The 13,489-nt window shown below is 50.7% G+C and overlaps 2 protein-coding genes across 2 annotated transcripts in view; one reads left to right on the top strand and one right to left on the bottom strand.

Annotated features, from left to right (window-relative positions):
* The window catches only part of XRRA1 (X-ray radiation resistance associated 1), a 42,235-nt gene extending 40,350 nt beyond the window's left edge, over window positions 1–1,885 (bottom strand). Inside the window, exon 1 of the mRNA XM_035114746.3 lies at window positions 1,751–1,885. The gene's annotated coding sequence lies outside the window, so the exon portion shown is untranslated. The remainder of the gene's footprint in view (window positions 1–1,750) is intronic.
* A 305-nt stretch (window positions 1,886–2,190) lies between these two features.
* Window positions 2,191–13,091, top strand: SPCS2 (signal peptidase complex subunit 2). The gene is made up of 5 exons (XM_035114749.3): window positions 2,191–2,271; window positions 5,911–5,994; window positions 6,708–6,868; window positions 8,253–8,387; window positions 12,833–13,091. Exons 1-5 carry the CDS (start codon window positions 2,200–2,202, stop codon window positions 13,017–13,019), a joined length of 639 nt encoding a protein of 212 aa, XP_034970640.1. The 5' UTR covers window positions 2,191–2,199; the 3' UTR covers window positions 13,020–13,091.
* Window positions 13,092–13,489: the final 398 nt, after the last annotated feature.

The raw sequence follows: 13,489 nt of genomic DNA, 5'->3' as shown, positions 1-13,489 counted from the left end.
CAGTGTCCTAGAGTATGATCCCAGCCCCTTCCCTTATCCCATTTTATCTTCTCAGCAACCCTGCGAGGTAGTGCCTTGGGCTGCTAAGAGAGAAATATAGATATGACCGGCCCATTTTCTCTTCACACTGTAGGGTTGCCACCTGTCCTGCATAATACAGGATTGTCCCGTATTTCGATGTAAAATGCTATGTCCTGTATTGATAGTTTTGTCCTGTATTTCTCTCCCCCCCCAAGTTAGGGATCCTCTCCAAATGCATGTGTTTGAAAGGATGTGCAAAAGGTCATGTATTTAAGCTCTGGGTAGCAAAGCACAGGCAGATTTACACATTCACGTGTGTGTGTGTGTGTGACAAATTCCAGAGGGGCCACCCTGTTAGGCTGCAATAGATTGTACTTGATCGCTTTGAAGTCACTTCAGCGCCAGGTGGGGGGAAATCCCCCCCCCTCCTGTCCATGGGCCTAGCCAGGGGGGGGAGCAGCTGCCCCCAACTAAACCAAGTAAATAAATAAATAGATTTAACTAAAAGTAGAAATTGTAGAAAGATTTTGACAGACTTTTCTGAGCCCTTGGGGTCAAAAGAAAATAATTTAAAACAACTCTTGTTGAGACATTTCATTCTGAATCTGCTACATAGAGCCAGACAGAGGATGGTGTAAAAGGTAAAAGGACCCCTGACCATTAGGTCCAGTCATGACCGACTCTGGGGTTGCACGCTCATCTCGCATTATTGGCCGAGGGAGCCAGCGTATAGTTTCCAGGTCATGTGGCCAGCATGACAAAGCCACTTCTGGCGAACCAGAGCAGCACACGGAAACGCCGTTTACCTTCCTATTTATCTACTTGCACTTTGATGTGCTTTTGAACTGCTAGGTTGGCAGGAGCTGGGACCAAGCAACGGGAGCTCACCCCGCCACAGGGATTCGAACCACTGACCTTCTGATCAGCAAGCCCTAGGCTCAGTGGCTATGCCCATGGTCCTGTCCTGTATTTTCCCAGAACAAAGGTGACAACACAACTTCACAGCCACCCAGTGCCTGGGGCTGGTGAGAAAGAAACAGAGAGAGACAGAGAAAGAGAGAGAGAAAGATAGATAGATCTATGAGAGAATGACTGGCCTGTTGTATCTTCACAGCAACCCTGCGAGGTAGTGTCTTGGGCTGCTGAGAAATAGAAACAGAAAGGGAGAGAAATATATATATACAGCTGGCCCGCTTTATTTTCACAGCAACCCTGCGAGGTAGTCCCTTGGGCTGCTAAGAAAAAAAATAGAAATAGAAAACGGACATAGACATGGAAATAGATAAATAGATAAATATGACTGGCCCATTTTGTCTTCACAGCACGCCTGTGAAGTAGTCCCTTGGGTTGCTGATAAAGAAATAGAAATATAGATAGATAAGATAGATATGGCTGGCCCGTTTAATTTCCACAGCACCCCTGCGAGGTAGTCCCTTGGGCTGCTGAGAGAGAGAGAGAGAGAGAGAGAGAGAGAGAGAGAGCAGCATCTCTGCCTGATCCCCAATCTCCCCCCCCCCCGCCAGCCATCTTCACAGCTGAGTGGGGATTGGGGGCAGGCACCCTGAGCCCGACCCCCTCTCACCTGTCCGGGGTCACCTGTCCAGGTGTGAGGCAGCATTGGGGGTGGGGAAGCCATAGAGGCCAAAGACCTCCAAGGGCTAGAAAGGCGGGGACAGAGAGAGAAAGAGGTGGGGGGGGAGGTTTGTTTTCATTCTCTACCACGCTTTACCTGGCCTTTGCCCCGCAGCAGTCAGGCTACTCCGCCCCCTCCGGAGCAAGACCACCCCCCACCACCCGCTCGCCTTCTTTCCCTTCCCCCTTTACGAGGAGGCCCCGATTCCCATGTCCTCGCCCGGCCACGCGGTTGCCACAGTAACGAGGAAGCCGGAAGCCGGGGGGGAACTACGCCTCCCAGAATGCCACGCGGGGCGGCAGCAAAGGAGAATCCGAGCCATTGTCGCGCAGGGCACGCCTTCCCAGAATTCCACAGTCCATTTTTTTTTAAAAAAAAGGGGGGAAACACCCTAATGCGCACGCGCGCACGCGCCGGCCTATCTCCCTGCACGACCTCCGCCGCGTTCGGAAACTACCAATCCCGCCGTCCCTTGCGCGCCCCGTTCCTCCCGCTCCCGGCCAATCAGCGGCGAACAGGTCGCTAAGCAGGGAAGAGGAGGCAAGATGGCGGCGAAAGGCGGCGGCGCTGGAGGAGGAGGTGGCGGCGGCGCTAACAAAAACGGGATATTGGACAAGGTAGCCCTGGCTTAGCGGGCAGGGGTCGTTCGGCTTCGAGGGACCTGCGAGGGAAGGGAGGAAAAAACAAAACCCAAACCCCACATTTTCCTGGACGAAGGCAGTGGCGGGGAGTTCCGTAGGCTAAGTCTCCATCCATCCATCCATCCCCAGAGGAGCCACAAGGCAGCTGCTTTCCCCCTCCCCCAATTCCCGGTTCTTCACGCCCTTAGCGCGCGGAACTAGCTGCCACAAGGGTTAGAGGCGGCCAGCAATTCGGGTGGCTGTGGAGGAGGAGGAGGAGGAGGAGGAGGCGCGGCTGCTGCGATGCCACGAGGGTCATCTAGTCCAGCTCCCTGCAATGCAGGGATCTTTCGCCCAACGTGGGGCTCGAGCCCGCGACCCTGGGAGCCACAGCCTTGTGCTCTACCCACTGAGCTCTCGTGTCACTGCTATCATGTCAAGATGCTGGGCGGGGGGGTTACGGGGTGTCCCTTTGGCCTGACCCAGCTGCAGGGCTCTTCTTGATGTTGTTGGTGGCCACCAGCTGCATTGGCTGTTCATGGAGGGGGAGGCTTTTCATGCCAGGCTATGCTCCCCCCCCCCCGCAGCATTTCTTTGCAGAATTTAAGGAGGTTATTGACAAACTGGAAGGTGTGCAAGGAAGGGCGGCCGAGATGATCAGGGGTCTGGAAACTACGCCTGATGAGGAACGGTTGAAGGAGCTTGGGGTGTTTAGCCTGGGAAAGGGGAGACCGAGAAGAGATGTGATGATAGTTGTCGTCAAATATATGAAGGGATGTCACGTGAAAGATGAAGCAAGCTTGTCTTCTCCAGCTCTGGAGGGTAGGACTCGAACCCATGGCTTCAGCTGACAAGAAAGGTGAATCCTGACTAAACATCAGGAACAACTTTCTGATGGTGAGAGCTGTCAGTATCACCTACACCAGGCATCCCCAAACTTCGGCCCTCCAGATGTTTTGGACTACAATTCCCATCTTCCCCGACCACTGGTCCTGTTAGCTAGGGATCATGGGAGTTGTAGGCCAAAATATCTGGAGGGCCGCAGTTTGGGGATGCCTGACCTACACTGATTGGCAGCTGCTCTCCAGGGTTGCGGGCAGGGGACTCGCACAGCCCTAGACTTCCAGAGTCTTGAACAATTCTGAATTGTTGCCCTCCTGTGTGGGATTATATCATATTATCCATAGGAAGGCTTGCTTTCTGTCTCTCGTGTTGGAAAGGGATGGATTCAGGATTCCCTTTGAACCTTGGGCAGTTGAAACCCTCCTGCTGTCTCAAGAAGGATGATGTGTACTTTAAGAGGGGTGATGTGTCTCTCTTTTAGGTTGTAGCGAGGAACAGGAAACAACCTGCAGAAATGGAAGGGGGAAGGAAGTTCATGGCATGGCTTAGCCTCAGACCGCTAGGCCACATTAGCTCTTAGGCAGGGCTCCATTCAGTCATACTCATAGGAATTGAGGGATGTGACTAACTTAGATCTATTCATTACAGCAGGTAAAACTTAGTTTGATACAGCCTAGGGTAATTGTTGAAGCTTATGCATCTTTTCAAAAGCCTGGCTTGATTCCTGCTACAATATGCCACAAGCATATGTATCTTAACAACTGTTTACAGTGGTACCTCGGTTTAAGTACACAATTGGTTCTGGAAGTCTGTACTTAACCTGAAGCGTACTTAACCTGAAGTGAACTTTCCCATTGAAAGTAATGGAAAGTGGATTAATCCGTTCCAGACGGGTCCGCGGAGTACTCAACCTGAAGCGTACTTAACCCAAAGTATGAGTGTAATTGGTTCTGGAAGTCTGTACTTAACCTAAAGCGTACTTAACCTGAAGTGAACTTTCCCATTGAAAGTAATGGAAAGTGAATTAATCCGTTCCAGATGGGTCTGTGGCGTTCGTAAACCGAAAATCCGTAAACCGAGGTGTTCATAAACTGAGGTATGACTGTATAGCCAAATGTGCGGGGGATTTTTTTGTTTGAACATACAAAATGGATCATTTAACCCATTCTATATGCATGGGGAGAGGGACTTTCACTCTTTGCTCTACCACAGTCCTGCTCCAATCTTCTTTTTGCGGTGTGCGTGTGTGTGGCATGGTCCCAACCTGGTCTGCTCACAAGCAAACACCGTGTAGCATAAAATGAAGCGTGCCAGGGCTGAAGACATCAACACGAGGGCCTAGGACCCTTGTATTTACGGAACCGCCTCTCCTGGTATGTCCCGCAGAGGACCCTAAGGTCTGTGAATAACAGCCTAAAGGTCCCAGGCACTAAAGAAGCCAGATTATCCTCCACCAGGGCCAGGGCCTTTTCAGTGATGGCACCGACCTGGTGGAATGCTCTATCCCAGGCATCCCCAAACTGCGGCCCTCCAGATGTTTTGGCCTACAACTCCCATGATCCCTAGCTAACAGGACCAGTGGCCGGGGAAGATGGGAATTGTAGTCCAAAACATCTGGAGGGCCGAAGTTTGGGGATGCCTGCTCTATCCCATGAGACTAGGGCCCTGCGGGACTTGCTCTCCTTCTGCAGGGCCAGTAGGGCAGAGCTATTCAATTTAGCCTGATCCTCCATTCCCTTTTCCCTTCCCTTTTTCTATGAAGAAACCTTTCTGGGTCCCCACATCTAAATACCTCCCTGGTCTCCTTGCTGGCCATAGCAGGACTAACTTGCTCAGTTAGCCCTGGCGATGCTACATTTATGTTGTATTTTATGTTGTTTTAAAGCTGTTTTTAAGTCTTTTTTAATCAATGTTTTATATTTGTTGTTAGCAGCCCTGAGCCCGGTTTCTGGACCGGGAAGGGCGGGGTATAAATAAAATTTTATTTTTATTATTTATTATTTCTTTGGCCCTGAGATGCTTGAGCCTGGGTTCTTGGGAAGGACCTGTGATCGGCCTGCCCCTGAGCTATGGCTCCTCCTGTTGTAATGGTCAGTGTTGTAGAGGTCCCCCTGACGTGAGGTCAACCCCTGACTGCAGGGGAAACTATTATGGATGAGCCCAAGGGCTTGCATTAGTCATGGCTAACTTAAGCCCATTGGTTTTAGTGTGTCTCCCCTCGAGTATGCCCTGGTTGGATGTTATCCAGTGTATTTATCGTCACGTTTAATTGCAGGCAGAGGAGCCAGTGTGGTGTAGTGGTTAAGAGCGGTGGACTCGTAATCTGGGGAACCGGGTTTGTGTCTCCGCTCCTCCACATGCAGCTGCTGGGCTAGTCACACTTCACCTTGGGCCAGTCACACTTCTCTGAAGTCTCTCAGCCTCACTCACCTCACAGAGTGTTTGTTGTGGGGGAGGAAGGGAAAGGAGAATGTTAGCCGCTTTGAGACTCCTTCGGGTTGTGATAAGGCGGGATATCAAATCCAAACTCTTCTTCTTCTTCTTTGGCAAGCTGCACCTGGTGTTCCTCTCTGCAGCACAACTTATTCCGTCGCTGCCAGCGTTGCACATTTCAGGTGCACTGCGCTGAAAACATTCACTTGGCCCCAAATTGGAAATGGTCTGGGAGCCATCAACTAGGCGCTGCTGTAGACATATAGAAGAGCTGATTATAAACTTAACAGACGCACAAGATGACCATCCGCTTTCACCTGTGATAACTCTTGCTTGTGTTTTTGTTCCTTTACCTCGCAGTGGAAGATTGATGATAAACCTGTCAAAGTGGACAAGTGGGATGGTTCGGCCGTGAAGAACTCGTTGGATGATTCCGCCAAAAAGGTAGCATTTCCCCTCCCTTGCGGAATAGCCGGGTATTTCCTTCATGGTTTTGCAGGCTTCATTTTCTACCTGCTAGCCACCTCAGCAGGGACCCAGGTGGTGCTGTGGTTAAACCACAGAGCCTAGAGCTTGCTGATCAGAAGGTCGGCGGTTCAAATCCCTGTGACGGGGTGAGCTCCCGTTGTTCGGTCCCAGCTCCTGCCAACCTAGCAGTTCGAAAGCACGTCGAAATGCAAGTAGATAAATAGGAACCGCTACAGCGGGAAGGTAAACGGCGTTTCCGTGTGCTGCTCTGGTTTGCCAGAAGCGGCTTTGTCATGCTGGCCACATGACCTGGAAGCTATACGCCGGCTCCCTCGGCCAATCATGCGAGATGAGCGCGCAACCCCAGAGTCGGTCACGACTGGACCTAATGGTCAGGGGTCCCTTTACCTTTACCTAGCCACCTCAGCAGTCGGTTGGGGAATACTTTGCTAAATTACTGTTATCTGATCCTATGAGTCCTCGAGCTCTTCTAAGTTGCCCTCCCAACAGCCTCCACCATGACTTCAAGCAGCCAGTTCCCTTTTATAAGGCACTTCTACCCCGGTATGTCGCCATCCTCCGAGCCTACCTTGGAGAAGAGCTGCAGCTGAGGGGGGTCTTCAGAACAGAAGGTCTAGGTCAAGTTTGCTCTTTCCCTTGTTCAATGGGCTTGTTTTCCATCCCTCTAGGTTCTGTTGGAAAAGTACAAGTACGTGGAGAACTTCTGCCTGATAGATGGCCGCCTTGTTATCTGCACAATCTCTTGCCTCTTCGCCATCGTGGCTTTAATATGGGATTACCTTCACCCCTTCCCCGAATCCAAGCCAGTTCTTGCTGTCTGTGTTGTATCATATCCTTTTTTGGGGCAGGGGCTTCAGACTCCACCAAGCGTTCATTTCCCCTTCATGGCTTGGTTGCCGAAATCAGAACTAGCATGCACTTGAGGGGGGTGTCTTGTCAAAGCTGCCCCCCCAACCACTTGCACAAGATGATAAGTGCAATTGTGGAGAGACCTGTGCATTGGGGGGGGGGGGTAGCTCAGTTGGTAGAGCATTAGAGTCTTAATCTCAGGGTTGTGGGTTCGAGCCCCACGTTGGGCAAAGATTCCTGCATTGCAAACGGTTGAACTACAGTTGCAATCAAAATTATTCAACTTCTCTCGCAAATTGGGTTTATTATCAAAAAATTACAGGCTCTCAGCTGTTTGCAATGGGCAAATCAAACAAAAGCAATTGAAATAGCTCGACACAATGGATGCTTCAAGCCGTTTCCCCGGATTCAGCTGAAAATGCAACTTATACAGTGGTACCTCGGTTTAAGAACAGCCCTGTTTATGAATGATTCGGTTTACGAATGATTCGGTTTACGAATGATTCGGTTTAGGAACTCCACAAAACTGGAAGTAGTGTCCCGGTTTGCGAACTTTACCTCGGTCTAAGAATGGAATCCGAACGGTGGAAGGGCACTGGTGGCGGGAGGCCTCATTAGGGAAAGCGCGCCTCGGTTTAAGAACGGCTTCGGTTTAAGAACGGACTTCCAGAACGGATTACGTTCGTAAACCGAGGTACCACTGTACGTTGATATTCACTAGAATGTCAAACGCAATGGCATGTAAAGCAAACAACAATGAAATACATTTTTAAAAAAATGTCCAATAGCACCTTAGAGACCAACTAAGTTTGTTCTTGGTATGAGCTTTCGTGTGCATGCACACTTCTTTTTTATATATTTCTACTGCACCAGACCAACACAGCTAGCTACCTACCTGAATGAATTCCTCAAGACAATTCAATAAAGTCCTAGTAATACATAGCATTGCCAAGATACTTCCTAATCACATGGACTCTTACTCCAGAACCCTGTCCACACAAGAGGAAAGGCCACACTGCTGGGAAAACCCCTTTCTGATTTCTTGCAATTTTGTATAGGATTGCAGAGTTGGAAGGGATCCAGGGGGTCATCTAGTCCAACCCCCACCCCCATGCAGGCACCCTCCCATCCAGTTTGAAACCATACTGGACCATTGCTTAGCTTTGCAAATGCGCTGGCAGTTTTATTGCTGCCAAGTGGGCTTGAGCCCGATGGCATTCCTCGTTTGCAAAATCGTCCGATCCGGGCGACGGGGCTTTTAATAGGGCAATAATTCTCTAGAGAACAGACCGACTCCTTTGCCACTCTTGTCGCCGCGTGCTCCCGTCTCCAGCCACCGACTCTTTTCCTTAATGTTGCCCCACGTATTTTGTTATGATGGGGATTCTGACCATCTATACCTCGTATAAGGAGAAGAGCATCTTCCTGGTAGCACATAGGAAAGATCCAGCTGGAATGGATCCCGATGACATCTGGCAGCTTTCCTCGAGTCTGAAAAGGTACCAGCCCTCCATCGGGCCTCTTCTCTGCCCTCCCACCCCTGGGAGAACCTTACAACGATGTTCAGGGCTTTTGAGTATTCTCTCCCATTTCTGTATTTGTACCCTGCAGAGAGGGACCCAGGTGGCGCTGTGGGTTAAACCACAGAGTCTAGGGCTTGCTGATCAGAAGGTCGGTGGTTCGAATCCCTGCGACGGGGTGAGCTCCCGTTGCTCGGTCCCAGCTCCTGCCCACCTAGCAGTTCGAAAGCACATCAAAAAGTGCAAGTAGATAAATAGGGACCGCTCCGGCGGGAAGGTAAACGGCGTTTCCGTGCGCTGCTCTGGTTCGCCAGAAGCAGCTTTGTCAAGCTGGCCACATGACCCGGAAGCTGTCTGCAGACAAACGCCGGCTCCCTCGGCCTATAGAGCGAGATGAGCGCCGCAACCCCAGAGACGGACACGACTGGACCTGATGGTCAGGAGCCCCTTTACCTTTACCTTTTACCCTGCAGCTGTAGGGGCTGGTTTCGGCTATCATATTTGGCGCCCTGAGAATCTCGGCGGTCATTTGTTTCTGGAGGAAACACAAGTTTCTAGCCCTGAACGTTGCGCATGTAGCTCAGAGGCAGAGCACCTGTCTTGCAATCTCTGCTTACATGCCTGGCATCTCCAAGCAGGGCTCGCACGGACCCGTCTGAAACACTAGGGAGCTGCTGCCTGTCAGTGTAGACAGTACTGAGCCAGATGGACCCAGTAGTTGTTGACACTGTGTTCCAGCATTATCTGAAATGGCATAAGCCAGCGGCGGGCAGTTGAGCAGCGTTTCCAAGGTGTAGGACAGGGCCCCCCAAACTATGGCCCGGGGGCCAGATGCGGCCCACGCAAGCCAATTGTGCAGCCCCCGCCAACGCCCGCTCTTACTGGTGCGCCACGGTGCGGTTGCCCATCTCCGGGTCGGCACGGGGCCAGAAATACCTTGTGCGCACGCACGGGCCGTAGGGCAGGGGAACGCACTCCCATACACATGCGCACAAGCTATTTCCGGTGCGCGTGCATATGGGAGCACGTTCCCCTGCCTTCCGACCCACCGCGCGATCGGCGCCGGAGGAACCGGCCCGAAGCCGTGTAAGTTTGGGGACCCCTGGTGTAGGAGGTGAGGTTCCTGAGATTTGCATATTTCCTTGGTGACCAGAATAAATTGGGCCCAGTAACCAAATGTGGCGCAGCTCTAGCTAATTCACAGAGTTCGCTCAGGTCACAAATTTTGCTCCTCGGTGCAGAAGCAACATCTCCCCCATAGAGCATGCACAGTTGTGCCTTGTCATACTCAGTTCCCCATTTCTGTCCTCTTCCTGTTTGCCAGCTGTACCACCTCATTTATATAGCATATTATTACGCCTATCTGGCTGGGTTTCCCCAGATGCTCTGGGCGGCTCCAGCAGAATATTAAAAACACGATAAAACATCAAATGTTAAAAACTTTCCAAACAGGGCTGCATTCTGATGTCTTCTGAAAGTCAGGTAGTTATTTATCTCTTTGACATCTGATGGGAGGGCGTTCCACAGGACGGGCGCCACCACCGAGAAGGCCCTCTGCCTGGTTTCTTTAACTTCACTTCTCACAGGGAGGGAACCGCCAGAAGGCCCTCGGAGCTGGACTTCAGTGTCCGGGCTGAATGATTGGGGGTGGGGTGGAGATGCTCCTTCAGGTATACTGGGCCGAGTCCTTTTAGGGCTTTATATTTATTAAATTTATGTATAGCCCTTCATCAGAAGATCTTGGGGCGGTTCACAGAATAAAATGCAGGATAATAAGTTAATAAGTAAAACAAAACAATAACTCCCACTTCCCACAGACCCGTTTATAAGACTGTAGAATATGAATCCACCCAAGGCCTGGTTGAAGAGGAACATTTTTGCTTGGTGGTACCTTGGTTCTCAAACAGAATGCGTTCCGGGAGTCCGTTCAACCGTCCCAGAACCGTTTGAAAAGTAAAGCACGGCTTCCAATTGGCTGCGGCAGCGTCCTGCAGCCAATCAGAAGCCGTGCCGGACGTTTGGCTTCCGAAAATTGTTTGAAAACCAAGACACTCACTTGGAGGTTTTGATCGTTCGGGAGCCAAGGTGTTCAGCTTCCAAGATGCGACTGTATATAGAAGAGCACTCCACAAATGGGGAGCCACTGCAGAAAAGGCCCCGTTCCTGTGTTGCCACAGGAGGAGACACACAAAGAAGGGTTTCGTGATGACAGTTTATATGAGGAGAGGCGGTCCGTGAGGTATTGCGCTTGTAAGACCTTAAAGGAACCTCAACTTGAGCGAGTGGTTGCTGAACAACTCCAGACACGCCTGGAAGAAGCGGTCCATTTGGATCCCTTCCATTCGGGATTCAGGCCTCACCATGGGACTGAAACTGCCTTGGTCGCGCTGGTTGATGATCTCCGGCGGGCTAGGGACAAAGGTGAGAGTTGTTTCCTGGTTCTGCTGGATCTCTCAGCGACTTTTGACACCATCGACCATAACATCCTTCTGGACCGTCTAGAGGGGTGGGAGCTGGGGGCACTGTCATACAGTGGTTCCGCTCCTTCCTCCTGGGCCGCGTTCAGAAAGTGGTGGTGGGGGATGAGTGTTCGGACCCCTGGGCTCTCGCTTGTGTGGTGCCTCAGGGTTCTGTCCTCTCCCCCATGCTTTTTAACATCTATATGCAGCCGCTGGGAGAGATCATCAGGGGGTTGGGGCTGGGTGTTCATCAGTATGCGGATGATACGCAGCTCTACCTCTCTTTCAAATCAGAGCCAGTGAAGGCGGTGAAGGTCCTGTGTGAGTGCCTGGAGGCGGTTGGAGGATGGATAGCGGCTAACAGATTGAGGTTGAATCCTGACAAGACAGAAGTACTGTTTGTGGGGAACAGGAGGCGGGCAGGTGTGGAGGACTCCCTGGTCCTGAATGGGGTAACTGCCCCTGAAGGACCAGGTGCGCAGCCTGGGAGTCATTTTGGACTCACAGCTGTCCATGGAGGTGCAGGTCAATTCTGTGTCCAGGGCAGCTGTCTGGTACGCTCCATCTGGTACGCAGGCTGAGACCTTACCAGAGTGGTGCATGCTCGCCAGAGTGGTGCATGCTCTGGTTATCTCCCGCTTGGACTACTGCAATGCGCTCTACGTGGGGCTACCTTTGAAGGTGACCCGGAAACTACAATTAATCCAGAATGCGGCAGCTAGACTGGTGACTGGGAGCGGCCGCCGAGACCACATAACACCGGTCCTGAAATACCTACATTGGCTCCCAGTACGTTTCCGAGCACAGTTCAAAGTGTTGGTGCTGACCTTTAAAGCCCTGAATGGCCTCGGTCCCGTATACCTGAAGGAGCGTCTCCACCCCCATCGTTCTGCCCGGACACTGAGATCCAGTACAGAGGGCCTTCTGGCGGTTCCCTCGTTGCGAGAAGCCAAGTTGCAGGGAACCAGGCAGAGGGCCTTCTCGGTGGTGGCGCCCGCCCTGTGGAACGCCCTCCCATCAGGTGTCAAAGAAAAAAACAGCTGCCAGATTTTTAGAAGACATCTGAAGGCAGTCCTGTTTAGGGAGGCTTTTAAAGTTTAATAGATTATTTTATTTCATTTTTCTGTTGTAAGTCGCCCCGAGTGGCTGGGGAAACCCAGCCAGATGGGCGGGGTATAAAGAAATTATTATTATTATTATTATTATTATTATTATTATTATTATTATTATTATTAGCCATGCTGCGGAAAGCTTGTTCACCACGGTGCTAAATTAGAGGCAGGAGTCTCATCTAGGGAAAGCTGCATACAGAAAAATCCCTTCCACATACAGAGATAGGATTTGCTCTCAGGCTAATTTTCTATGGGGACAGTGGGAATTGCTTGTGGAAAATCGTGTTTGCCTCCTCCCCATGCCCCTGGGGTGGTTCAGCCCTCCCCAATGAGAGTCGGGCTGAACTATCACAACTTATTGAGGGCTAGTAGCTAGGGTAGCTATGCCCTTTTTTAAAGTGTTGGGGAGGAGAGGGGTGTTATTGGGTTTTTAATTTTTAGTGTGTATTTTGTGGGGGTGGGGTTTATATTGTGGTTTTATGTTGTAACCACCCTGAGACCTGGAGGCACAGTTTAATAAATAATAGTAATAGCAATAATACCAGTTTCTGGAAATCACAGGAGGGGGAGGGTGTTGCTCTTGTGCTGGACTCAATAAGCAGTGCAGGGCATCTAGTGAGATTCCGATCTCTTTAAGCAGAATTAATAATAATGATAGTGATCATTTATACCCCGCCCGTCTGGCTGGGTTTCCCCAGCCACTCTGGGTGGCCTCCAACAAAATATTAAAAATACAATAAAACAGCAAAACTATTAGGTTCAGCACTATATTGCAGCTGCAACCATGACTAAAATGGCTTAACCTCCAGCTCTCCATCACCAGCTCTCTCTGCTCCTTCAACCATCTCTCTAGGTTTGACGACAAATACACCCTGAAGATGACATTCATCAGCGGCAGAACCAGGCAGCAGAGGGAGGCGGAATTCACAATGTCCATCGCCAAATTCTTCGACTGCAACGGCACCTTAGTCATGGAAGCTTTTGAGCCAGAAGTCTCCAAGCTTCACGACAGCCTGCTCACAGAGAAGAAAATTAAGTAGGCTCCGTCCGGCGTCCACCTTCCCCGCTGGGCTCATGCTGAGTTTAAGCCAATAAAGCAAAATAGCAACGAATGTTAGCCTCTGTTTTTGTCCTGAGACCCACCCTCTCTCTCTCTCTCTCTCTCTCTCTCTCTCTCTCCTCTTTCTTCCTTTCTCTGTCTCTCTCCAGAGGAGGAAGAAAAGATTTTAAATTTCGGACAAACCAAACAGATGCAAAATCCAGCCAGGATTTGCTTTGCCTTGCTTTGAGAACATCTTCAACCTGCTCCATCAGGTCCCTTTGTTACTATGAAGATGGACTTGCTAAGGACTCCCAGAAGGGGGGAAGGTTGCATAACCCTCTGTAGAATTATTTTTATTTTAGCTGGCAAGTGCTTTAGGAGGCAGCCCTGCACCATGCAGCAGCCTTTATCACAAAAGCTATGCTGAATTAATTTTTGTGCTGGCTGCGAAAGGATTCTTAGTTTTTA

The sequence above is a fragment of the Zootoca vivipara genome, chromosome 4 (assembly GCF_965207765.1).
Source record: "Zootoca vivipara chromosome 4, rZooViv2.hap1.1, whole genome shotgun sequence".
In the NCBI taxonomy this organism is placed as follows: Eukaryota; Metazoa; Chordata; class Lepidosauria; order Squamata; family Lacertidae; genus Zootoca; species Zootoca vivipara.
The sequence above is the reverse complement of the archived record's forward strand: the minus strand, read 5'-3'. Positions and strand labels throughout refer to the sequence as shown.